General features: G+C 51.0%; 1 protein-coding gene across 2 annotated transcripts in view; it reads right to left on the reverse strand.

The window, feature by feature from the left end:
- Positions 1-2,886: 2,886 nt before the first annotated feature.
- The window catches only part of CCDC30 (coiled-coil domain containing 30), a 45,330-nt gene continuing 20,872 nt past the window's right edge, over positions 2,887-27,344 (reverse strand). For both annotated transcript variants that reach the window (XM_082493400.1, XM_082493399.1), the window contains 12 exons: positions 22,096-22,194; positions 21,323-21,463; positions 13,440-13,613; positions 11,206-11,415; positions 10,388-10,545; positions 9,709-9,856; positions 8,995-9,116; positions 7,732-7,873; positions 5,527-5,663; positions 5,126-5,240; positions 4,122-4,189; positions 2,887-3,419 (listed from right to left, as the gene is read on the reverse strand). In XM_082493400.1, the coding sequence (XP_082349526.1) occupies positions 3,206-3,419; positions 4,122-4,189; positions 5,126-5,240; positions 5,527-5,663; positions 7,732-7,873; positions 8,995-9,116; positions 9,709-9,856; positions 10,388-10,545; positions 11,206-11,415; positions 13,440-13,613; positions 21,323-21,463; positions 22,096-22,194 (1,728 nt within the window). In that variant the 3' untranslated portion in view covers positions 2,887-3,205. The remainder of the gene's footprint in view (positions 3,420-4,121; positions 4,190-5,125; positions 5,241-5,526; positions 5,664-7,731; positions 7,874-8,994; positions 9,117-9,708; positions 9,857-10,387; positions 10,546-11,205; positions 11,416-13,439; positions 13,614-21,322; positions 21,464-22,095; positions 22,195-27,344) is intronic.

Consider the following 27,344-nt stretch of genomic DNA (forward strand, 5'->3'; position numbering starts at 1 on the left):
AGTCGCCACCAGCACCGCCAGCACTACCAGCACCAGCAGTAGTGGTTGCACACACACCACCAGCGCCACCACCAGCACCAGGTACTGTGTGTGCAGGGACTGCACCAGTGCCCCAGGTCTAGTGAATGTGTGCGCTGATGTCATGAATGGGTCAGTGACATCACAAGGCACCGGCGGCTGGATGGGGCCAGGGGCAGAGGCCCGTGGGGCGCAGGGGCCTGCACGCTCAGAACACTATATTCTTCCTGATCCCATCTATCTTCTTTTGGGGGAATCCAAAGCCTTCAGTGTGCTTCTTGGGGGTTCCCGGAACCCTCCGTGAGGCTTTTTGGGTACCATGTACTCATCCGTGTACCTTTAGGGGCACCTTGGTCACCATGTGGTGCCGTTTGGGACAGCCCAGACTGCTCAGAGTTCCTTCTGGTGCCCCCCCCGACCCGCATGATGTGCCATTCTGTGCACCCCAAAGGGTTCTGGGGACTCTGTGGCATCCTACAATCATAGAATGGTTTGGATTGGACGGGACCTTTAAAGGCCATCTAATCTGACCTCCCTGCCATGAGCTGGGACATCTTCAGCCAGACCACGTTGCTTAGATCCCAACCAGCCTGGCCTTGAATGTTTGCAGGGATGGCTGTCCCACCACCTCTCTGGGCAACCTGGGCCAGTGTTTCATTACCCTCAGTGTAAAAATGCCTTTCCTATCTGTAGTCTAAATTTCCCCTATTTTGGTTTAAAACCATTACCTCTCATCCTATCGCTACAGACCCTGATAAAAAGTTTGTCCCCATCTTATAAGCCTGATTTAAGTACTGAAAGGTTGCAATAAGTTTTCCGCAGCGTCTGCCCTTCTCCAGGCTGACCCCCCCCACCTCTCCCAGCCTGTCCTCCCAGCAGAGGGGCTCCAGCCCTCCCAGCATCTCCGGGGCCTCCTCTGGCCCCGCTCCAACAGCTCCATGTCCTTCTGCCGTTGGGACCCCCCGAGCCAGAGGCAGCACTGCGGGGGGGTCTCCCCAGAGCAGAGCACAGCAGAGGGGCACAATCCCCCCCTCGCCCTGCTGGCCACGCTGCTGGGGATGCGGCCCGGGGTGCCGGGGGCTTTCTGGGCACTGAGCACACATTGCCGGTTCATGTCCAGGTTTTCCCTCCCCAGTACCCCCAAGTCCCTCTCGGCAGGACTGCCCTCCATCCCTTCATCCCCAGTCTGTGCTGGGAGCAGGGGTTGCCCTGATCCAAGTACAGGACCCTGCACTTGGCCTTGTTGAACCTCATGAAGTTCACATGGGCCCATTTCTCCACCCTGTCCTGGTCAGTCTGGATGGCAGCCCTTCCCTCAGGCATGTCACCGCACCACTCCGCTTGGTGCCATCTGCAAGCTTGCCAAAGGTGCCCTCGATCCCTGTGTATGTCATTGATGAAGGTATTGAATAGTCCTGGTCCCAGTACGGACCCCTGAGGGACACCACTTGTCACTGATCTCCATCTGGACATTGAGCCGTTGACTGATACCCTCTTGAGAAACAAGATCAGGAGACTTGAAGGGTGAAAAAAAGTCAAGTTCAAAATAAAAGATCTCAAAGGTAATTTAAGTTTCGTGAGTCCTTGCTCACAAGCAGGACAAGCAGAGAACCTGCAGGGGACCATGTGGGAAAAGGTTATTTAAAATTGTTTTGAGGTGAGTATAAAGAGTAGCCAGAATGGAGATCAAGAAGACAAATTCCAGGCAAATATCTTTAACACTGGATCTCAGCACAGATATAAAAGACCACGGCAGATTGCAAAAAAAAAACAACCACTTGATGGATTTGTGGTTGGATCCAAGCAGGTTTTGAATAAACCTCAACTGGTGGATGGCTGTAAACTCTTCAGAAGCGATACGCCAGGAAGGAGAGGCGGTGGAGTGGCCTTGTTTGTCAGGGAGTGTTTTCATTGTCTTGAGCTTAATGATGGTGACGACGGAGCTGAGCACTTATGGGTAAGAATCAGGGGGAAGGCCAACAAGGCTGATATCATGGTGGGAATCTGTTATAGACCACCCAACCAGGATGAAGAAGCAGACAAAATACTCTATCAGCAGCTGGGAGTTCTCACAGTCAGTACCACTTGTTCTCATGGGGGACTTCAACTTACCAGGTGTCTGCTGGGAATACAATACAGCAGAAAGAAACCGGTCTTGGAGGTTCCTGGAGTGTGTGGAAGAGACCTTCCTGACACAGCTGGTGAGGGAGCCAACTAGGGAAGGTGACCCACTGGACCTGTTGTTCACGAACAGAGCAGGACGTGTGGGGGATGTGAAGGTTAGAGGCCATCTCGTGCGCAGTATCATGAAATGATGGAGTTTTCAGTTCTTGGAGAAGTAAAGAGGGGGGTTAGGTCTGTGCCAATTCAGATCCCCTCTGTCCCCCTCCAGGCACGCTCAGGCACGCACACACTGATTCATTATTTTTGAGGACCTCTCCCCTTCCTTCTCCGAGCACTCAGATCTCCTTGGTGCCCCCTCATGCAAACTCTGATTCCAAGTCATCCCATGGCCTCCCTCTTCCGTTCCCACTCACGTGCGTTCAGATCCCTTCTCTTCCCCACACTGATCCTTCCTGCTTCCTTCTTTGTATGCACAGAGGAACACTACACCCCTGCTCTGCATCATCTGACCCCTTCCACTCCCACCCACGCATCCTCACAGACCATCACTGTTAGCAAGCATTGAAGATCTATTCTCTTTCCTTGTCTGGATGTTCGGGTCCCCTCCTTTCTTCTCCATGCATGCTCCTACATTTCCCTCATCTGCTTCGTCGCCCTTCGTGTGCACAGACCGAGGGGAACAGAGAAAAGCGGGCACGTGGCAGGGAGTGGTCGGGATCAGAGACTGCAGAAAGGAACTTCTTCTTCAAGTTTTATTTACAAAGCTTCCAGTTTTCGACCGGACAAGGAATTAGGGTTCAAGTGAAGATACACTTCACCTCACCCCTCTTCCACTTTAGTGGGTTTATCTACAAATTCCAGCCTCCGAGTGGATCTGGGATGACACAAGTACAAAGTTGAGTAAGTTGAAAAAAAGCTGTTGAATAATTTAGTTGAAATATATCACAGAAATCACCAGGTCAGTCAATTTGGCAATTCTTTGCCTGCAGTCCTTGTCGTCCCATGGGAATAGGAGCCCAAAAACTTGCAGTCCAGCTACTATTTTAAAAATATCTTTCCCCGTTTAGAAGTTCTCCGAGCTGATGCTCCGACTCTCCTCCTGCAGCTGGGAGGCTGTGGTGTCTCCAGGCGAAGCTACATTTAAGTACCCAATCTCAGAAGGTTGAGAGGCTGACAAGCAAAAGGATGAGTCTTGGCTTTCAGCGTCTCCTTCAGGCTTCAGTTCTTGCGTGGCCTTCAGGGTGCTGAGAGAGTCTGGTGGTTCTCGCGACGGGAAGCTGAAAAGAAATTTCCTCTCTTAAGTCATTCTGCAAACTCCGTCTGACCCTCTGCCACCTGCACAGCCCCAACGCTCTTCCCAACACCTCTGTGAGGCAGTGCAGGGCGGTGGTCAATGCCTTTCACTTGGACTAAGGCTCCAATACTCTTCCTCCAGCCAAGCAGCTGACAGCCCTCATCCACCCCAGAACCTACTCAGACTGTCCATCACCTTCAACAGCGGGCGAAGGCTGTAACCAAGCCCGCTGTGCTGCATCTCCAGCAAGCAGAGACGAGGGTTGCAGAGTGTCTCTGCCTTCCCCTTGCCCGTTTGGCCACACATCGTGGTGCTCCTGACCACGGCGGTGGACAAATAGCTCAATCTCCCTCCTGCCCCATAGCCTGGGATGTGGGTCGTGCAGCTCTGGGCAGCAGTGATCCTCCAAGCTTCATAACCTCTTGCATGAAGACACTCCTCCAAAACCACTGGGCAGCAAGCTGATTTCTAAATCCCACAGTGCTCCCCAACAGATTTTGAAAATTTTACTTCTCCACCCCATTAGTTACACAGAGTCTTTTTAATACCATTTTCCTTATAATTTGACCAAAAAAAACCAGACCCTTGGAGGTGAAAGCACAGGGTGGAGAAGCCAAAACGCTCAACTTCTCCCTCACCACATGCAGAGAGGCACTCCCTGCCTCCTCCTTTTACCCCACGGTACCTGGTACGGGGAGATGGCAACACCTTACTCTGTAGTTGGCGGTCAGAGAAGTTAATGCTCTTCGAGTCCTGGAAGGAGGAACAGAGAGTTTCAGAGGAGAAGGTGCATGTCAGACCCCAAATTTCAACATACAGTCTCAGTCTTCAGAGCGCCCCCAGCTCCACCGGCAGATTTCCCCAAGAACTCCAGCCCCACAGAGGTACTAATCACAGATTTGTCCTTTGGGTCTGAGTTAAAACTAAAAAAAAAAAAACAAAACCAAACCCACAACCAAAAAAAATAAAACAAAACAAGCCCTAACTAGCCCAGGTGAAAGTGAAAGAAATAAAATACAGTGGAACACACAAACAGCACTTTTATCCTTAATGGCTCGTTTCTAACCAAACTAGGTTCCCTCCAAATTTCAAAATGTACCAATAAACTTCCAAATCCACCTGTTTTATTTGAAGAGTCGTTGAAACACAATCTTTGACTTTCCTGGATTTTTCTCCATTTCTCCCCCCAAAGTTCTTCATTAACTTGGTCATTAACTGAGTTTTTAGGTAAGGTATATTCTTCATTGAGTTCGATGTAGCTGATAGCATCGGTCAGCTCGGTCTGAAGATTTTTGGCTTACTGGAGTAACATTCCCAACCACACTGCTCTGGGTTGTTTCTCCCGATTTTAAAGCTAACTCTAAAACTAAGGTCTTTTAGCCACTCTCTATCTGCAAAACAGCCAAAGTGAAATTTTTGTCTATGTGAAAAAAGATCTCATCACGCAGCAGCTCAGGGATGGAGCTGGTATGGCAAGTGGATCAAGCTTCCAGCTCCCCAGAGTCCCTCTTCACCAACAAAGCCGTTGCCATCGACTGTGTGTTTGGTGCCTCCTTCCATCCCAACCGAAGGATCAATTCGGCTCTTCTCCGGCACCCTCAGCTGCAGGTACCAGCACCAACCCGCACTCGCAGGAGACATCAGCTCCCGCAACCTGTCTGCTGAGACCAAGCCCTCTCCGAGTCTCACCTCCGTGTTGGGAGCGTGGATGCTCCTCGGCACGCGATGCGAGGTGGGCACGTGGCTGGAGAGCTGGAGTTTGCTCTCGTGCAGCCGCAGGTTCTCCTCGTCCGGGATCTTCACTCTGAGCACATCACACATACAAGGCACAAGTTATTTTCCTTCCGGCCATGCTACGTTTTCAAAGGGACATTTTTAACTTCAGACACTTTGGCCTCCACAGCTTTCAGCTGTATGCTTTGATGGGGAAAGGGGCTAATTACATCCCACAGCGATTAACAGCCACAGCACTAGTGACAGGGGCACAGTTCGGGCTTTCCTCTGGATTTCTCAAGAGAAAGAGGCACAAAACCAGGGAAACGCTGGGAAGAAGCAGGCTCCCAGAGGTGTGGAGATCATTAAGTGCCTACCTGCTCTGCAGGGTGGCAGTCGTAGACCGGTTGCTCCAAGGGGTCTCCTCTTGGTCAGTTATCTTCTGGAGGAGCCGTCTTCTTTCCTGGAGTAATTTCTCATTCTCGGCGGTGATCTGTGCAATCAGCACCTTCCCCTGAGCAGCGTCGCAGAAGGAAATAACAACCAGCAGTTACGCTTCGCTCTTCTCTGTCCTCTGTAAACCTTAGGGCGCTTGACCAAAGGGGTCACACCACCAAGCATGTTCACTCCTAGAAGCGATACGCTATTTGAGGTAACGTCCCCCAAAAAGAGGCTTTTGAGTCACTTCCCAGCAGCGACTGAGGCAAAAGAAGATGGAGCTTTGGCAGTTTCCGAATGGGATTTGAGGACACGGGCTCCCCCGAGGGCAAACCTGAGCCAGGAATTTCCCTTTGACTTTTTGTTCCTACAAGGACGGGCTGGTGGCCCTTCGCACTGCCCACTGTGTCCCAGGGCAGCGTCAGTCCCGCGCACAGAGCGCGAGCGGCACATCACCCTCAGTAAGTTTGAAGTTAGGTGGGAGCGTTGATAAGTGATTGCCAACCGTATCCTGGGCTGCATCAGGAGTGTGGCCAGCAGGTCAAAGGAGGTGACTCTGCCCTTCTACTCCACTCTCGTGAGACCCCACCTGGAATACTGCCTCCAGCTCTGGAGTCCCCAACAGAAGGACATGGACCTGCTGGAGTGTGTCCAGAGGAGGGCCATGAGGATGATCCGAGGGCTGGAGCACCTCTCCTATGAGGAGAGGCTGAAAGAGTTGGGGCTGTTCAGCCTGGAGAAGAGAAGGCTCCGGGGAGACCTTAGAGCCCCTTCCAGTATCTGAAAGGGCTACAGGAGAGCCGGGGAGGGACTTTTTACTCGGGCATATAGTGATAGGATGAGGGGGAATGGCTTTAAACTGGAAGAGGGCAGGTTCAGACTGAAGATTAGGAAGAAATTTTTCACTGTGAGGGTGGTGCGGCACTGGGACAGGTTGCCCAGAGAGGTTGTTGAGGCCCCATCCCCGGAGGTGTTCAAGGCCAGGCTGGACATGGCCTTGGACAACCTGGGCTGGTGGGAGGTGTCCCTGCCTACGGCAGGGGGGTTGGAACTCCATGATCTTCAAGGTCACTTCCAACCTAAACCATTCTATGATTCTATGATCTGTTTGAGGGTAGGAAGGCTCTGCAGAGGGATCTGGACAGGCTGGATCGATGAGACAAGGCCAACAGTGTGAGGTTCAACCAAGCAAGTGCTGGGTCCTGCCCTTGGGTCAAAACAACCCCATGCAGCGCTACAGGATTGGGGTAGAGCGGCTGGAAAGCTGCCCAGCAGAAAAGGACCTGGGAGTGTTGGTGGATGGCCGGCTATATGAGCCAGCAGTGTGCCCAGGTGGCCAAGAAGGCCAACAGCATCCTGGCCTGTATCAGGAATAGTGTGGCCAGCAGGACTAGAGAAGTGATTGTCCCACTGTACACAGCACTGGGTGAGGCCGCACCTCGGGTGCTGTGTTCAGTTTTGGGCGCTGCAGTAGAAGAAGGACATTGAGGTGCTGGAGCAAGTCCAGAGAAGGGCAATGGAGCTGGTGAGGGGTCTTGAAAATAAGTCTCATGTGGAGCGGCTGAGGGACTTGGGGTTGCTTAGCCTGGAGTAAAGGAGGCTGAGGGGAGACCTTCTCGCTCGCTACAGCTCCCCGACAGGAGGGTGTAGAGAGGTGGGCGTTGGTCTCTTCTCACAAGTTTCAACCGTTAAGACAAGAGGAAACAGCCTCAAGTTGCACCAGGGGAGGTTTAGGTTAGACGTTAGGAGAAACTTCTACACTGAAAGGGTTATCAAAGACTGGACCAGGCTGCCCAGGGAAGTGGTTGAATCACCATCCTTGGATGTATTTAAAAGCCATCTAGATATGGTGCTCAGGGACATGGGTTAGAAGTGGGTCCGGTAGAGTTAGATAACAGTTGGACTTGATGGTCTTAAAGGTCTTTCTCAGCCATAACGATTCTATGATCAGGCAGAGCTCTCCGTGCTCCGACTGACTGGTTGCACAGCGCAATCCCGTCACCTGCAAACCAGCTCTTCCTAAACCTCATTGCCTTTTTCCCTAAACGGCATTTCTTTTTGGAAGAAGGGATACTCCTGCAGACACGCTGTAGCCTGCTCCCCAGCCTTGCCTCGTGGGAGAAGCCTTTGATATGTTCTCTCACCTTTTCCACTTGGAGCTTCGACTCGCTGAGCTCATTTTCAAGCTGCTTAATTCTGCTGTCCCTTTGTTTCACCTCGTGGATAAAGGTCTCCTTGGCTCTGCGGATCTTGTCTTTGTGGCGGAGCTGCATTTCGTTGTATTTCCTGAGAAGGCAGAGAGATGAACGACAGGCTGTGAAACGCTTTTGTGTTCTGGGGCAAGAGCAAGGCAGGAGATGTCCTGTATTTATTTGGGGTCTTCAAAGCCTGAACTGGGAGCCTCAGCCATCTCTCCAGCTCCTTTTTGGCGGCACAGCTAAAGGCAGAACGAGCACACCGGCTCTCCGGACTATGTCTTTCACTGATGAGTTTGGTGGGAGGTTATATTGTTAAGTGTCAGCCAAATGGAAATCGATGGAGGGAAAAGGACCCAAAGCATTCCCCAAACTGACCCCCACCTTTACAACTCCTCGTGCTCGCCCCTCTCGGCTCTTTCTACCAAACAAGAGTTATAAAGTCACTGAAACTGGGAGTAACAGGGAAAGGGTACGTTGTTTATTTGGGTGGGGATGTGGGTGGTTAAGGGGAAGTATTTGTGTATGGGGGGAAAAGGCAGACAAAGGAGAGTCCTAAACAGCAAGGGTCAGGCGAAGAGGTCACAGAAAGAGCTACATCAGTGGGCGCTCCCTAGAGCTGCCACGCTGGCGTTAAATATTTGTCGCTACCGAGACGTGCCATCGTTGCTCTTCCCCTCAAACTTGTCCCATTTAGGCAGTGTTCTTGTTTATTTTCATCCAGTTGGGACAGAAGGGAAAACAATGTCAAAAAAAAAAAAAAAAAAGAGAAAACTACCTACCACGTACAGGGTATTTGCCCACGTTTGCTCAAAACTCACGACAAAAAGGCTACCTAGGCTTCCGATTAGATCAAAAGTGCTCTGGGGAGAACCAAGCAGCTCCACGGAGCATCTCTGCCGACGCCAGACCCCGAAGAGCAGCACTCGCAGCGCTCCCTAGGCACTCCTTCGTTTTCTGCGCTGCCTTCAGCTGCCCGGGAGAACACGCCAGCAGATACGCAACACGACAGCGGACACGCAACGCATAACGTAACTGCACGCTGGGGGGTCAGGTTAAGGCAGATCTCTCCGGGCTAAATGCCTTCAACAGGAGAGACAAGAAAGGCTACAGAACAGTCAAATCCAATGTCACTGCCAGGCACATAACGGCAATTCCTGGGTACGTGGGGATTTTTTGGGTCTACATATCGCCTGCTGCTGCATTCCTTACCTGACATACAGATCCTTCTGGTTCAGGAGACGAACTCCTTCCTCGTAAAGGGCTTTGTTTTCCTCCTTCAGCAGCGAAAGTTGCTCCGAAAGCTTCTGGTTCTCCTTCTGACACTGGAGGTGCTGGAAAACATCTATTGTTTATTTGTGTGTGTGTCCTCAGCTGTAGGGATCCCTCTGCCTCCTTTCACTCTGGTATCCAAAGCTTTGCTGTCATAAATCCCAGCGGTTCCCACTACGGATAACATCCATCCATTCTGCCCCCCCAAGGCCGCTGCCTCCTCCCCTTAGAGAAGGGGGAGAGTGACTTTCTCTGCTGCTGGGGGAGCTCTAGGCTTCAACAGGGCAGAGAAAGGTAACACATCCTCCCAGGCAGCGGACTGCGCCAACATTTTCCCCGCAAAAAGCCTCATGCTCTGCAAGAAAAGGGGAAGGGAGAGGGGAAGAAGCCATCAAGTCCTCCTTTGGCGCCCTCAGAACTGCATCACCCAGAAACCTATGTGAGATGGGACAGTGCTTTTTTTCCAGCTCCTGTTTAAATCGGTGGGATCTGCGCGGGCTCAGCACCTGGCTGGATGTGACCCTATTTCAGCAGTTCCCAGGCACAGATTTCACACTGTCCTGTTTTCCCCTAGAGCTCAGTGGTCTGCTCTGGAGCCATTCACCAGCACAGCATCACCTTGGGTGATGAGAACCCATCCGTGCTGCAGCTCACCTCGCTCGAGTCAGTTTTCCTCTCATCTTCTAGGACGTGCCGGGTCTTGGCCTGCAGCTCCACGTGCATCTTGGCCAGCGACGCCTCCGTCTCCTGCGAATGCCGGAGCTGCTGCCGCAGCTCCTCCACCTGCTGCTCCAGGAGCTTCCTAAAAGCACGTGGGTGCGACAGTGAGATGTGGAGGCCAGCCCGTGACGTGCCACCATGAGTTCAAAGCTGGCTGGGATTTAAAAACATCACGCTGCTCTGCGCGTGCCCTGGGCAACAGTGAGGGCAGAAAGAAAATCGGTATATCCTCGTTGTCCCCATGTCGCAGGGGAAAGGGTGCACGATGTATCTGGGATCATCAACCCCAGCTGCACAAGGAAGGGGACTGCCATCATCTACAGGGTAAACCAGATCACCGGGCTGCCAGGAGGGACGACGCACCTTCTGCAGCAGCTGAAGTCTCCAAAAACCTTTTAAATCTCACAAAGAAGGGGTCCTGCGGAGCTCTGCCAGGAACACTGGCAGGTCAAAAGGAGAGATAGGAGGCGAAACCAGTGGTCCAGCGACTCCTTCAGCCCACCTAGCGCCGGGCACAGAGCTGCAGGAGGGAGCCGGCAGGCTGGCGCAGCAGCACTGGCTGGCACACACCTCCCCTCCGCGCGCAGCACAGGTCTTACCCAGCTCTGGGTACCTTTTCAGCTGCTCCTCGTGGAGTTCTTGCTGCACACGAGCTTCATTTTCTCGGACCTCCTTCAGTTCCTCCTCCAGGAGTTTCTTGTCTGAAACACGGGCTTCTGCCAGCAGGAGTTGGTGTTGGGAATCTTTTAGCTTTTGTTGGAGTTTTGAAATCTCGGATTAAAATTGGACATGGATTAAACTTTCTGAATTTACAGGCCAGCATCTGAATCCAAAGGATTCGCATCCCTTTGATCCTTCAGTATCTGAGTCACGGGAATCAAAGATTTGCTTGCTTCTACTCAAAAGTACTGCTGCATGTCTTTGTGTCAAAGTCCATTAAAAGTAAAACCTTCCCAATGGCTACCAGATTTTGGATCAGACACTGCGTCATGAACTAGCAACAATCCTTTTTGCACCTAATTTCATCCTGCACACTTCAAAACCAAATCCGACGATTAGCGCAGGAACATGGCAGAACCGACGCCGTGGAGAACACAACCTTTTGTAATTCACCACATTGCAAACCCCAGCAAATCTCCTCGGCAAGAAAATGATCTGGGCTGCCCGCGCCTGCCAGCCCTACCACCGGTATTCTCAGAGATACTGAGCTTTAGAGACAGGAGTTGAGCCATCAGATTTGGCTTCTGTTGTCTTGGTTATGCTCCCACCGATATCAGACATATTTAGCCAAGTGATCTCAAAATGGACTACAAAAAATGGACTTCGGGGAACTGATTCGTGAGCTGCTAGTGCTTCTTTCTTCTGAACTACAGTTGCACGAAACTGCTAAAAACATACCTCCTGTTAACTTAGCTCGCGCTGACGAGTTACCTTTTTTTGTGCTTCGCATACTTTGGATTTCTCCTGGGCGAGTTTCTCCTGCAGACTGCTCTGCAGTTTATCAGCCTGGGAGCACTTCAAGAGCTCTTGCTCGAGTTCTTTGACCTTCTGCTGGCTTTTTTCCCACTGTGCTGAGAGGGAGGAGCACGTTTCAGTTGTGTCCAAGAGTTTTGCCCTGGCTTGCTTCAGCTCAGCTTTGACCTGAGTTTCAGAAGAAGAACAAATCAAGTTTATACTTCAACGTATGTCATCTGAAACGTCTTGATTAGGAAAGGGGCAACAGGATTTCCAGAGAGCGAACAAGAATAAAAGAGAAATAGAGGGAGGAAGTACAGGACACACAAAGTTTTATGTGGAGGCAGTGTAGTTTCCATGAAGCTGAGAGACAGCACGCTCGAGAGCCCCACGTACTGAACAGCCAAATGTAAACGAGGGCCAGGCTGCTGCCATGTCTAGTTGGAGGCCTGTAGCTCGTGGTGTCCCCCAGGGATAAGTACTGGGTCCGGTCTTGTTCAACATGTCACAGAATGGTTTAGGTTGGAAGGGACCTTGAAGATCATCGAGTTCCAACCCCCCTGCCATGAGCAGGGACACCTCCCCCCAGCCCAGGTTGCTCCAAGCCCCGTCCAACCTGGCCTTGAACACCTCCAGGGATGGGGTCTCAACAACTTCTCGGGGCAACCTGCACCAGTGCCTTACCACCCTCAAAGTGAAAAATTTCGTCCTAATATTTAATCTAAGTGTACCCTCTTCCAGTTTGAAGCCATTCCCCCTCATCCTAACACTACATGGCCCTGTAAAAAGTCCCTCCCCGGCTCTCCTGTAGCCCTTTCAGATACTGGAAGGGGCTCTAAGGTCTCCACAGAGCCTTCTCTTCTCCAGGCTGAACAACCCCAACTCTCTCAGCCTGTCCTCACAGGAGAGGGGCTCCAGCCCTCGCAGCATCTTTATGGCCTCCTCTGGACCCGCTCCAACAGATCCATGTTTTTCTTATGTTGAGGGCTTCAGGGCTGGATGCAATATTCCAGGTGGGGTCTCACGAGAGCAGAACAGAGGGGCAGAATCCCCTCCCTTACCCTGTCGGCCACACTTCTTCTGATGCAGCCGAGGATACGGTTGGCCTTCTGGGCTGTGAGTGCACACTGCCGGCTCATGTTGAGCTTCTCATCAACCAACACCCCCAATTTCTCCTCAGGGCTGCTCTCCAGTCATTGTCCACCCAGCCTGGATTTATGCATGGGATTGCCCCAACCCAGGTGCAGGACCTTGCACTTGGTCATCAACAACTGGGATGAGGGGACGGAGCATACCCTCAGGAAGTACCAGAAGGCTGCGCCACCATTCAGTGAGATCTGGACAGTCTGGAGAGTTGGGTGGAGAGGAACCTAATGAAGTTCAACAAGGGCAAGTATAGGGTACTGCATCTGGGGAGGAACAACGCCATGCACTGGTACAGGTTGGGGGCTGACCTCCTGGAAACCAACTCTGCAGAGAGGGACCTGGGAGTCCTGGAGGAAAAGTAGTTGCCCTTGTGGCCAAGACGGCCAATGGTGTCCTGGGGTGCATTAAAAAGAGCATGGCCAGCAGGTCAAGGGAGGTCATCCTCCCCCTCTACTCTGCCCTGGTGAGGCCACATCTGGAGTACTGTGTCCAGTTCTGGGCTCCCCACTTGAAGAAAAATAAGGAACTGCTGGAGAGAGTCCAGCGGAGGCTGTGGAGATGCTCAGGGGACTGAAGCATCTCTCTGATGAGGGAAGGCTGAGAGCCCCGGGGCTGTTCAGCCTGGAGAGGAGAAGGCTGAGAGGGGATCTCATCAATGCTGATCAATATCTAAAGGGCGGGTGGCAAGAGGATGGGGCAGACTCTTTCCAGTGGTGCCCAGCGACAGGACAAGGGGCAACGGGCACAAACTGGAACATGGGAGATTCCATCTCAAGAAGAGGAAAAACTTCTTTCCTGTGCGGGTGGCAGAGTGCTGGCACAGGCTGCACAGAGAGGTGGGGGAGTCTCCCACTCTGTAGACATTCCAAACCCACCTGGACGCTGTCAAGTGCAACCTGCTCCGGGTGCCCCTGCTCTGGCAGGGGGTTGGACTGGATGATCTCCAGAGGTCCCTTCCAACCCTGACCGTTCTGTAATTCTGTGAAATCAGCACCTCAGACCTCCCATAGCTTGTAAAATGATGTGATGTTGTTTTCAAATAGTTCTCTCTGCTCTGTTCCTACCTTGGTGCATTCCTGTTGGAGCAAGAGGTTTTGCTTTTGTAAGTCGACGTTCTTCTCCCTTTCGTATCTCAGCTCCCTCTCAGCTGAGCTGCACAAGTTCTGAACGCGACGCAAGTCCTGCCGCAGTTGCTGCATTTTTTCCTCCTGTTGCTGGAATCTCTCCTCAGACAGACTCTGCAGGAATAGCAAAACCACACAGGTTCCATGGAAATTAACTTCAAGGAAAGATAAAGACTGGCAATTAAGAAAGGTACAGGTATGTCAGTAGGGTTTAAGGGCATTTAAATAGGAAGATGGGTAAAGCCAGGCAAGCATTTCTTCTGCCCCCACACTATGTCCTGCTTCCTACCCTGTCCATCCCCTCAGAGAAGCTGATACAACTCTTGAGATTAAGGGAGAAGACGCAATAACCTGGACGAGGGAACAAATCCCTGTTAAATCTAACATGTCAAACAAAAGTAAAACCACCTGGGTTGCTCTTAACTCTTGTGCCAGAGCCTCACTAAGGCAACTAAGCAAGGAGTGGCAGAGAACCATAGAATGGTTTAGGTTGGAAGGGACCTTAAAGACCACCCAGTCCCACCTCCCTGCCCTGGGCAGGGACACCTCCCCCCAGCCCAGGTTGCTCCAAGCCCCGTCCAACCCGGCCTTGAACACCTCCAGGGATGGGGCAGCCACAGCTTCTCGGGGCAACCTGCGCCAGGGGCTCACCACCCTCACAGGGAAAAATTTCTTCCTAATCATCTCATCTAAATCTCCCCTCTTCCAGTTTGAAGCCATTCCCCCTCATCCTATCACTACATGCCCTTGTAAAAAGTCCCTCCTCAATTCTCCTGGAGCCCCTTTAGGGACTGAAAGGCTGCTATAAGGTCTCCCCAGAACCTTCTCTTCTCCAGGCTGAACTACCCCAACTCTCTCAGCCTGGCCTCCCAGCAGAGGGGCTCCAGCCCTCCCAGCATCTTTGTGGCCTCCTCTGGACCTGCTCCAACAGGTCCATGTCTTTCCTATGTTGGGAGCTCCAGATGGGGTCTCACCAGAGCAGAGCAGAGGGGCAGAATCCCCTCCCTCACCCTGCTGGCCACACTTCTCCTGATGCAGCCCAGGATACGGTTGGCCTCCCGGGCTGTGAGCGCACATTGCCGGCTCATGTTGAGCTTCTCGTCAACCACCCCAGCCACAACTGCCAGAGGTAGCAGGAACAAGGTGAGTCCTGGCAGCGGGAGAGGAACAGACACGCTGGCACAACGCGACGGCAGCCTGGACACCCTGAGGTGGTCACCAACAGTCCGTGATGGCGTTCAGAAGATAATTGAGTTCTTTGGTTTTCCCATCTTCTTGCAAGTGCTTTGTGCACAGACTAAAAGCTCTTCCCACGTTTGGTGTACCAAAGCCCTTCTTCCTAGCATCGCTTTCTGTCGATCTGCATTCCCGCTTTGCATCTTCACCCTCTGTTCTTGGGACTGGATGAAATCCCCTGAAGATCAAGCTTCCCTTCTCAGATAAATCCCCAGATAAATTCCCAAGCTGGGAACTCTTGATCTAGCGCTGTGGGACCTGGCAATGTCATTTGTCCTTGAGATCAGTTAGGTTTTGTGGGGTATTTTCCCCCAACTGCCTCTATCAGGATCTTTTTCAGCATCCCCTCTTACACCTTGTATCTTGCTTTGGTCTGCTCGAACTCTACAGATTTACTGCTTCTTGGTATCAGCATGACACTGATTCTCTCATTTCTATTCCCACTCCTGCCGACAGGCCACCATGTCCTCTCTTCTCTTCCAAACGTAAATCCTTGTTCCTCCTCAGACCCTCCCAGTCCTGGGTACCCTTCATCCTTTCTTCCCCTTTTGGCAGGGCTAGCTGCTCTTCCCTTTCTTTTTGAGATCACACGGTGAGAAAGGTGAACAAATTGCATTTAAAACACAGCGAAACGTAGCGATAAACAGGGGTCTTGCCTGCCAGCTGGCAGAGCAGCTGGAGAGCAGCAACGGAGACACGGGCACGGGGCTGCAGCAAAACCCAGCGGCTGGAGAGCTGCCCCCGCGGGGCAGCAGCCGAGGGATGAGCTCAAGCACTGGAGCGTAAGAGCAGAAAATCGCAAGGAGGAGCAGGGAAAGGGCACAACTCCTGCCTCCAGCAAGAGCAAGACTGCTGGGGGAACAGCAAGCCACCTCTGTCGCTCACGCTCCGAAAAGGAGTTGAGATAGAGCTCCAAAAAAGTTTAAAACATCATTGAAGGACTGTCTCGCTTACCTCTTCCGTGTGCACTAGTGGGGCCATTCAGTTTATCCAAGTTCCCACTAGGTCCAAAAACACGACAGAAGGAAATGATGACATTCATAATTTCCAAACATCTTCCCCGAGGAAATCAGCCAGCCTCGTCTCCCCGCTGCGTGCTAACACTACAGGACTGGCTTCCAGTCCACTTTAATTAGGTTGTGCCACTAAATTAGTGAGAAAAAAAAAAAAAAAAAAAAAAGTACAGTGCAGATGGCAAAGCCGCCCGTACCTGTTTAATGCTCCCATCTAAACTGCCTGTAGAGCTCTGCGACTCGAGAAACCTGCTCTCTCTACGTGCCATGCCTTGATTCATCCTCCAAGTCTCTTCAAGCGTGCTCTCGCCCTGCTCCCGGGCAGTCAGGATATCTTGTTTTAGCTGGGCAATTTCCTCCAGTAACAACCGCTTTTCTTCATTGCTCTCTTTTAGCCGCTTTTCTAGCTCCTCCCTCTTCTTGTTGCTTTCTAGTAATGCAGAACTTGAAGGAGAAATAGTAAAGGAGAGAGATAACTATACAGATCCAAGGGAAATCGCCCTCTGAAGGGGGAAAACCTGGGATACGAGAGTCCAGAGAAACACTCAAGGCAATGCTCAAGTATCTCAGGAGGTTCCAAAGCGGATTTAATCCTGGGTCTAGAAGTTCTGGGCAAGGGTCAGTCTCCCCTGGACACTGACCCACAAAAAAATGCGCGTCCAAAGGGTCAACTCTCAAGTCATTCCCGAGTAGGAAACACTCGCGTGGGGCCACGTGAGCTGGGCTGAGCTCACAAAGCAGCACAGCAGCACTGGCACAACGCCTTGCTGCGTGGAGTTATGCGCTCAGGTCTCCCAATCAAGCTGTCTGACATCATCTCAATACAAACTATATGTCCTTATAAGCTAACCTGCCTGCCTGACCCTGGTGTTCCTTTATCTCAGTACCTGGTTATCCAGGTAATTGAGCCGACTGTAACTATACTGGATTTAATCCAAGTTTTTACTTACTAATGAGGTGCTGAGCATGGACGCTCCAACTCCAAATTTGTATTGCTCTACTGAAAAAGGGGAGGCAGGGGACCTGTAAGAGCTTGATTTACAACCCCGACGCCTGCTGACACCTGGAACAGAGGACAACTGAAATCCACAGCAGGATGTGCGCCATCAGCTGCCGGCAGCAGTTGACCCCGGGGAGCCCAAGCCCACGGTGGGAGCTCTCTGGAACCACACGAGTCTAAATACTGCCTCACTCCAAGAGAAGAAGCCTCTTCCCTAAGGACAGCTCTCACTTATGCCATTCAGAATCTGGAATAGCCAGAGAAGAAAAAAAAAACAAAAAAAAAGTTTCCTCCTGACTGATCATGATGTCACTAAGGGAAATGCTTATTCACCAAAATCTCTACAGAGAGACAATTACACGACAAGGAAGACACAAAGCTGCTGTGCCCATTTTTGCCACAAGCAGCACTACGGAGGTTTTTAAGACTAAAAAAAAAAACGAGTCAGCAAAGATTACGAGCAGAAAATACCACAGGTCTTGTTAAGGTTTACCAGAGCAGTTCTTGTTCATCTCTCAAGTTTTTGAGCTGTTCTTCCAAAAATACTACTTTAGCCATCTGTTCTTTGTATGTCTTTTCATCTGTACATAGATCTTCATGTTTCTGCTCAAGTTTGTTAATCCGTTCTCTTTCTTGTAGATGTTCAGAGACCTGTAAGGTCAGAAAACACCACCACTGATTTTCTTTTGTCTCATGGAAACCTTTTGAGCAGTATAAGACAATCTGGGGGATTCCACCAAGACACGGCTTGGGATTCTGTTGCTAAATTATTGTAGTTCTTCACCCTTGAAGATACACGTGCAAGTCCTTTTCTCTGCTTGGGAAGTAGCTGCATGTAAACATGTAAACTATCAGCAAATCACACTTCTTTGTTTGATTTCATCCTTCTGTTGCCCATCTGTAGTTCTCAGGGCTTTATATCACGTGCCGTATTTCTTCACAAAACTAGAAATCCTTGGAAAAACGGGAAGAGTACAATGTATATATTCAGCTGTCTCACACAGAGAGCATCCTCCATCCAAGTCAACCCAAACCAGCTTTCTACGCATGGCTGCTCTCCACTTTCAGCGTCTCCTAATGCCTTAACACCAGGCAATGGCAGACCCAAAACCTGAGACACGAAGAGAAGATGCCAAGAAAATAAAAGGGGCGAGATGGGACGGCAGGAGGAGTGCACAAGGACACAGGGACTCCCAGACTGGATTGGAACCAGAAGCTGCCCAGTCTAATATCCCCTGCTAAGCAGTGGTGAAACCAAATCCTTCAAAGAAAACCGCTATTAAGTCCACTAAATGCGAGCAATGACTTTGATTCCCAAAGCTTTTTAATCAATAGCTCTTCCCCAAGTGTACGCTAGCACTAATATTTCAATTGTAGGTCTTCTTCTCTACACCAAGATGAATTTATTGATATTTGAGCAATATACACTAGCTGTTTCTGACTGCATCAGACACCAGAACAATAGAGATTTCTTTACATTTCTCACCTCTGTATCTAACAAAGCATTATCTTTTTGTAGCTTCTCATGGGATACGTTAACGAGACCCCTGCTTGCTGATGTTCTTTGGAGACTCGGGCAGTTATTATAATGGCTTGTAAACTCTGATTTTGAGTCAGACAAGCCTTGGTGAGGAAACAACAGGGGTTAGTGGATGTAATACACCTCTAACTACAAGCTCAGAAAAAGCTTTCTGCTCTCACATGTCCAAAAACTTCTTAAAAACAAGAAGAGAGTTCCAAACAAACGCAAAGAACTCTTCACGTAGTTCATACTACATCAGTTCATAGTACATCATTAAAATTTACAAGCACAGAAATACTATCCAAGTTACTCTCCCATTCTGTGTGTTGGACATCCTGACAAATACAGCATTGAACAAGCTCAAATCTCGACCTCCACGTGTGTACCACCCGTGAGAACTCAACGACTTCAACCCAAGCTAATTTCCAGCACTCATCCCAATACAGCTGCTCTATTAAAAGGGAATGAACCCATTTGTGAAGTCAGGAAACCCATCAAACACATGCAAAGTCCCCTATTTTTAAGACTGTTACAGTCTAACACAGGCCACTGGATGAAATCCAGTGGGGGTGTTGGTGGAGAAGCTCAACAGGACCCGGCAGTGTACGCTGGTAGCCCAGCGAGCCCCCGGCATCCCGGGCTGCATCCCCCGCAGCGTGGCCAGCAGGGTGAGGGGGGGATTGTGCCCCTCTGCTGTGCTCTGCTCTGGGGAGACCCCCCCCGCAGTGCTGCCTCCTGCTCGGGGGGTCCCACAGCAGAAGAACATGGAGCTGTTGGAGTGGGGCCAGAGGAGGCCCCGGAGGTGCTGGGAGGGCTGGAGCCCCTCTGCTGGGAGGACAGGCTGGGAGAGGTGGGGGGGTCAGCCTGGAGAAGAGAAGGCTCCGGGGAGACCTCAGAGCCCCTTCCAGTGCCTAAAGGGGCTCCAGGAGAGCTGGGGGGGGACTCTGGATCAGGGAGGGGAGCGATGGGACGAGGGGGAACGGCTTCAAACTGGAAGAGGGGAGATTGAGATGAGATATCAGGAAAAAATTATTTCCTGTGAGGGTGGTGCGCCCCTGGCCCAGGTTGCCCAGAGAAGCTGTGGCTGCCCCATCCCTGGAGGTGTTCAAGGCCGGGTTGGACGGGGCTTGGAGCAACCTGGGCTGGGGGGAGGTGTCCCTGCCCAGGGCAGGGGGGTGGAACTGGGTGGTCTTTAAGGTCCCTTCCAACCCAAACCATTCCGTGGTTCTATAATCTCCTGATCCCTTTTGATGGAAAAATAGTCCTCCTACTGAAACAACCAGCCAACTGGTGGCTGAATTACAACCAAACTTACAGGGATGTATGATTTTGATGAAAAGCTCCCTGGACTGTGAGTAAGTTGAACTATTGGGACGCAAAGGTTAAAGAACGACTCTTCCCATTTTTCCCATCATCCCCCAAATTACACAATTCCTTTTCATATGCATATTCATAGACTGACCTAGTCTCTCCTTAAACCACTCTTCCGCAGGGCTCGGTCTGCATCCCGAGTTTTTACAATGTGAATTTGCTGTGTAACAGCACTACAAAAGCCCTGTCCTCTAGATGCCACTGTTCCTCCAGTAAGACTCGCGTATGTGCGGTTGTGCCAACAGTTCAGGACTTCTCATTCTTTTTTTACTTACGTTCGAGGAAGTGATGTGGTTTAAGGCCTCTCAGAGTGCTAAAAAAATGGGGTTTATAATAGATGTAGACTCCCCCTTTTGACAGTCTCCCTCAGGCCCCCCTTGTCTGCGCGATCCAGGCCACAGATCTACAGTTCTCCTCATTTTTTAGCCTAATTTTCAGCCCTTATCCCGCCTGTGCGCCAGCCCTTGTGCAATTTTGCTGGCATCATGCGCTCTCTCTCCTCTATGGCCAACTGGAAGAGAGAGCACCAGCGACTCTCAAAGCAGAGATAAACCCACCAGAAGTCTATCTAGCAGTTAAATCACTCCCAGCAAGCCGCTCACGTAGACTTCTCTGACTCTTAGATGTTCTGACTTCTTATCCTGCCCTATTCTGATTAAGAAAGAAAACTACTGATATTAAAGGGGACCTGTGTTAAACAGATCCAGAATTAGCTGCTTGATCGACCTCAGAAAGCAGTTGCGGCTAACGGGGAACCGTGATGTCAGTCTGCGGGGAGGTCTTGCCTCAAACCTACAAGCAGCCTGCCACGTTGTGACACGGAAAGATGAAGGCTCATGATCACGAGCCTCATGATCACAAATAACTCTGCAATACCCAAGTCTGAAAACTTCCACTCTGCCCTGTGGAGAAAGGGGTTTGGGCTACAAACTTTTAATTACTGTTTTGTCATTAGATACAACGAAAGGAAAAAATAATAAGTACTGCGTCCAGCTCTGGAGCCCCCAACATAAGAAGGACATGGACCTGTTGGAGCGGGGCCAGAGGAGGCCACGAAGATGCTGCAAGGGCTGGAGCCCCTCTGCTGGGAGGGCAGGCTGGGAGAGTTGGGGTTGTTCAGCCTGGAGAAGGGAAGGCTCCGTGGAGACCTTATCTGGGCCTTCCAGTATCTAAAAGGGGCTACAGGAGAGCTGGGGGGGGATTTTTTACTAGAGCATGTAGTGATAGGACAGGGGGGAATGGCTTCAAACTGGAAGAGGGTACACTTAGATTAAATATTAGGACAAAATTTTTCACTTTGAGGGTGGTAAGGCACTGGCGCAGGTTGCCCCGAGAAGTTGTTGAGGCCCCATCCCTAGAGGTGTTCAAGGCCAGGTTGGACAGGGCTTGGAGCAACCTGGGCTGGTGGGAGGTGTCCCTGCTCATGGCAAGGGAGTTGGAACTCGATGATCTTCAAGGTCCTTTCCAACCTAAACCATTCTATGATTCTATGATTAGAGACAGTTCCATTAAAGCAGATGGATTTAAAACCATCTGCCAAAGAAGCTTTGAAACTGGCTGGACTAGAGAAATCCCAAGAGAAGCCAAGCAATGCACTTGGGGGGCAACCGGGGACATTTTATGGAGTCATCCAAAGGCGACTGCCTCCTGCAGGGAGTCCCTCTGCAGGAGCTATACCTACCGGGCTGCCCAATACCTTCTTCTCAGCCTTCAGGTCTTCTCGTAAGAGTTCAAGCTCAGACGCAAGCTGTTTTCTGCGTTCTCTCCGCTCTCCCAGCTGACTTCCCAACTTTTCTATTGTTTCCTGACAGGTTTCCAGCATCTGGAACAAGCAAAATTAAGAGTGACTTCTCTTTCGCTAGAATAAATGCTGCTGTAGAAACAAATCGTAGAAAATGTGTCTTCTAGAAAACAAGGATAGGAAAAACGGTTCTCAGAAGTTGCCAGCAGGATTGCCTGCACCTTATGCTCAGGGCTGGCCGGACATCTCTGAAGGCCTGGAGCTCCCACCTGACCCACGATACCTTGAGGAGGTCCTCTCCCACATGTAATAAGCTCTGACTGGATTATACACCCGGCAGAAGCAATTGTCTGGCTGGCAACTACATGGACAGCAACGTCAGCCCCAAACCAGCTGGGAAACAGCCTTGTAAACGTACCTGCATGCTACCTAGGTTTCACTAAACCTTACAGAAGAGTCAAGCACCTCTGCACGTGTAAAACCTTCACCCTCACCAGGGGGTCAGCAAGCTCCGCAGGGCTGAAGGCACGACAACCTCGTAAGAGAGATAATATCGGCCCCTTAGCTGCTTTTCTCCAAAGACACCCGTCGGTCTTGAATGAGCCGATGGGCCACAAATTCTCAGCAGATGGTGACAAGGTGCCTTTCACAGGAGATGCTCACTTAATATGTTCCTAAGCACAACAGTTTCTTTCCCAAGGGAAACCTCTTACCTCTTGCATCTCTTGTGCTCCAGACGATGCCTGCTCTTCCCCACTCATCTCTCTCTTATTCTTCTGCACTTCAAGTAACTCTGTTTCTAAACCTGTGATCTTACATAGACAAACCACAAGTTAAAACCAAACCAGTACTCACCCCGAGTACTAAATGCACAACTACTACTAAATTGCTCCTTGTGCTGCTGTTCCAGAGCAAGCCCCATGTTTGGAAGCGAGGAGTAGGAGGGGCCGCCACCAGCGTGGGCTCACTCCAGCTCACATCCTTCATCCTGCTGCTTCAAAGGGTGAAGGAGCCATCCAAGGCCAAGTCAGAATATGAAAGAACCCCGCTCCACAAAAAGGAGAGGAACGACCCAGACGTATGGTGAACACGGAGGACCAACACGGAGGACCCTATGAGACCCTGATGGGCCGTCTTCCTTTCCCATGCTGTTGCATTGCCCACTCCACCACTGCCGATCTCATCCAAGCAGATGTTGGACATGGTCCACCAGGACATGTCCTGGTCCCCGCCCAAAGGAGGTTGTTACTCCCCCCTGCATGGCTCCAAGGACTCTCAAGCCAGCAAAACACTGACCTCTGTGCTCCTCCTGGCAGTAAAGAGTTTGTCTGAACAAGTGCTCACTCTGCATTCGCAGCATCCCTCCCCCCCCCGAGGAGTCTACCCTTGTGGGGGGATATCTTGGGAACGATTATTAGTCCTGCAGTTTTAAAGGGCTTAAAGGAGCTCGGAGCAGTCCAGCTTCTCCTCCCGATTATGGTTCCTGCACACCCTTTCGCAAAAATCCGAGTCTTGGCACTCGCGGCCACTCTGCTCCGCCGCCAGCCAGCACGGCATTCAGCAGCCTTCCCTTTCAGCTCCTTACACTCAGAAGAAAGTTTGTGCTCGTTTTCTTTTTCCTAAACCACCAAGCTGGCCTCCCCAACTGCCCGAGCCGGGCTTTCGCTGAACGAGGCCGCAGAGCGAGTGAGATGAAGTCCAGCTGCAGATGAAATCCAGCTTCATCCGTACGCCGTACTCAGACAAGCAACATCCCCCGCTCCACTCATACGGATGAGTGTACGGCGAAGCATGCAAGATGCCTTTCTCGCCCTCCTTTCTTTGCGCTTATTTGGAGTTTGTTTTTTTTTTTGGAGATTTTTTCATTCCTTTCCAAATGGGAAGCCAAAACCGAAGCAGTGCCAAGTCTCTGCCAATCCCAGTCCATTTAAAGCGATTACAAAGCAGCGCGTCAAAGCCCAGGAGCTTTGCTTTCACTGACAGGCTTCAGGCACAAGATGGCTCTCTTGAAGCTCCCAGCAGGGAACGATCTCTAACAGAGGAAAGCTGCTGTGATACTGTTTTTTTAAGATAGATGACGTTACCCAACCCAGAAGTTAAAAGCAAATCGGCGGGGTGAAACACCCAGGCCTCTTACAGAAGAGCTAGAAGGCAATAACCCCCCCCTCCTCTTGCAGGACTAGATGATCGTTTGGGGTTCAACAAGATTTTGGAGTTCTGGAAAGGGATCTCAAAGGAGAAATACACCCCCCTCCCCACTCCCCAGCCAACCTTTGCTCACGAAGTTGATACCCAGCTATGCATTTCCATCGCTTGGCTTATTTTTCCTCCAAGCTGCTAACTTTTAAGCATTTAAGTTGCTCACGTAAGTCCCGTGCCAACGGCAGAACAATACTCACATTGTATCTCGGTGTCCTCGTTCCAAGTCAGTGGCCTAATCAGCCAATATTTTTTGTCGGCGTGCCAAAACAGAAAAGAATTCCAAGTCCTGCTCACATGGGGCAGCCTGGCAAACACCCAGCAGCGCTGCTTTCTCCAGGCTCCAGCGCACCTGCCTTCATTGCCGCCCTTCCCTCGTCACCTCCAGGGCACCCAAAAGCCCTCTGGAGATGAAGGGATGCAGCTCTGCAGCCCTCCGTCTCGGCAGATGCTGGATCTAACTAAGGGTTAAACCTACCTCCTTCCTCTTCCATCCCGCAACCTGCCTGTCTCTCCTCCGCAGCCCCGTGTGCCTCTTTTCTGTCTCTTTTTGGCTGCCAAGCTCATGCCAGACCACATGCCTCCCATCTCCCCGGCTACTCGGTGCTCCCCGCTGCGTTCACCCCGCGTCCCCCCCAAAGCGGCGTTCCCAGGGATCTGTTTAACAAAGAAGGGATTTACTCCAAATTGAAAATGCATCTCGTTTGATTTTTTTGGAGGGTTGTGTTTATTCTCCCTCAGTGAGAAAGTGGGAAACATTTTAGCCTGTGCTGAACAAACCCCGATTTAAACAAAAGCACAGCCATGGTGGACAGACCTTTGGCCATTCCCATCACAGAGCCTGCCCGTGGCTCCTCAGCTACGCGCTCAGAACCGTGATGTCTGCTGGCATCCTTCGTTAAGATATTTGAACGTGCCTTCAGTCTGTTTCGCTGTATTTAGAGACTTTCCCTTCACAGCCGGAGGCTACTGACAAGTAATTACAGTATCACAGTATGCTAGGGATTGGAAGGGACCTCAAAAGATCATCTAGTCCAATCCCCCTGTCGGAGCAGGAACACCTAGATGAGGTTGCACAGGAAGGCGTCCAGGCGAGTTTTGAATGTCTCCAGAGAAGGAGACTCCACAACCTCCCTGGGCAGCCTGTTCCAGTGCTCTGTCACCCTCACTGAGAAGAAGTTTCTTCTCAAATTTAAGTGGAACCTCTTGTGTTCCAGCTTGAATCCATTACCCCTTGTCCTATCACTGGTCGCCACTGAGAAGAGCCTGGCTCCATCCTCATGACATTCCCCCTTTATATATTTATAAACGCTAATAAGATCACCCCTCAGTCTCCTCTTCTCCAAACTAAAGAGACCCAGCTCCCTCAGTCTTTCCTCATAAGGGAGATGCTCCACTCCCTTAATCATCTTAGTTGCCCTACGCTGGACTCTCTCCAGCAGCTCTCTGTCCTTCTTGAACTGAGGGGCCCAGAACTGGACACAATATTCCAGATGCGGTCTCACCAGGGCAGAGTAGAGGGGAAGGAGGACCTCTCTCGATCTGCTAACCACCCCCCTTCTAATACAGCCCAGGATGCCATTGGCCTTCTTGGCCACAAGGGCACAGTGCTGGCTCATGGTCATCCTGCTGTCCACCAGGACCCCCAGGTCCCTTTCCTCTACACTGCTCTCTAACAGGTAGCTCCCCATCCTATACTGGAACCTGGGGTTGTTTCTGCCCAGATGTAGGACCCTACACTTTCCCTTGTTGTATTTCATTAAGTTATTCCCTGCCCAAATCTCCAGCCTGTCCAAGTCTCTCTGGATGGCAGCACAGCCCTCTGGCGTGTCAGCCACTCCTCCTAGCTTAGTGTCATCAGCAAACTTGCTGATAGTACACTCAATTCCCTCATCTAAATCATTAATGAATATATTGAATAATATGGGCCCCAGTACCGACCCTTGAGGCACTCCGCTGGTTACCGGCCTCCAACTGGACTCTGCCCCATTGACTACGACTCTCTGGCTTCTCTCCTTCAGCCAGTTCGCAGTCCACCTAATTATCTGGTCATCCAGTCCACACTTCCTCAGTTTAGCCATCTCTTCTTCCTTTGAACAATTCATCTTGGAGACGTGTGGCTGCTCCAGCATTAGCATGGGATGTGCCTTCACACTTGCACTATCTCCTACATCATGTTTTGACACAACAAGCGTATGGACACATCCAAGCACCGCTCGCTCCTGAGTGAAAACCTGTGTCTGCCCTTCCTTCCCACCTCGGAAATCCAAGGTCCCCTGCGGACCGGTCCTGCTGCCTGCCAGTCCAGGACCACAATCACTGCAGAGAGCATCTCTTAACCTCAGACAGAGAGGAGAAGGCAACTCAGCCCAAGGACAGAAGAGCTTTTGGCCAAGCAGCAGGGCCTCAGCCAAAGGAAAAGACCTCCTCAGCCAGCCTTTTTGGGGAGAAGCCCACCTCCCCATCTAGCAAGACCAACTCCTGGCTTCCTCTGTTCTCTCTGGCTATAAATTCTTCAGCTTCCCTGCTGTAAGGGATGACACACCCTCCTAACGATGCTGCAAATGGTATTTTCCCTGGGGGCAAGCAGTGACAAACCAGTCAGTAAGTGCAGGTGCTCCTCACTCAGCTACTTCCAGAAGGATGGAGAGTCCACCCAATAAATCGAGGCTAAAGACCGCTCTGACAAAGGCGGCGTCAGGCTGAGACGCTTCAGCAATAACTTAATCCCTGCGCAAAACGTGGATGGAGATGGCTCTGTGGGTGTTGCAAGGAGGGCTCTAACGTTGCCATGGTTCTGGTAAACCAAGATAAACAACATGATGCTTCACATCTGCAATTTCCCAGAGGTTCCCCGTCACATGCAAACGAGTGGAAATAACAAAGACTTTCTATCCACCTCCTAAAGTCAAAGGATGATCTGAATGGTCTTGGAAAAGATCCGGCTTGCCCTTGGTTGAGGGTGCCCAAAGGACACAGGTAAGGAAGAGACTGGTGAGATCACACCTTGAGCAAGATCGAGCAGAGCTTCTCCAGATGGATCAGCTTAGCACAGCTCTTCAAAAAGACGTGTCCAGCCACGCCTGCCCCACTCAACAGCAGATGCTGCAGCAAGAGATAGCAGGTGATGAGAGAAACTCACTGTCCCCTCAAATTTGTTATTTTCAGCAGGGATGTCCCCAGGCAGTGCAGGTCCTGACCACCCACACCCAGAAGTGTCTCGGTGTTTGCCACACAGGCTGACAGGTCTCCAAGATATGCTGCGCTTGGGGAAAATCCAGAAGTGCAATCTTTTGTCATCAGCGTGCTTAACTGGTGACCTTTCCTGGGATCAATGAGCATCAGCATCCCACACTGACCATTTCCATCTGTTGGACAGGTCTGGAGAGGGGTTAGGGATTTGAGTCAAAGACTTCTGTCATGGGCGCCAGGTTAAGGGACAACTCATGGGCTTCAGGAAAACCTCTTGCCTCTCTTCCTGGAACTTGCTTTACAGCAGGAACCACAGGCAGAAGAAACAACTTTCCAATGTGGGAAAGCAGTTCCCACAGGAGACAGACACTGAACGCCACCAGGAGCACCGATGCCATCTAGGACAGCCTCTCAGGGGGAAAAAAAGAGCTTCTACGCTACGAGAAGTTCAAAAGAAATAGCTCCAGAGGAGAAAAAAATAATAAAAAAAAAAGACGCAAATGAATTTGAAACAAAAAGACTTTGCTTCAGCTCAGCCAAGAAACGGAAGGGTGCACAGCCCACACGTACG

The sequence above is a fragment of the Vanellus vanellus genome, assembly GCF_965231255.1.
Source record: "Vanellus vanellus genome assembly, chromosome: 20".
NCBI classification, from domain to species: Eukaryota; Metazoa; Chordata; class Aves; order Charadriiformes; family Charadriidae; genus Vanellus; species Vanellus vanellus.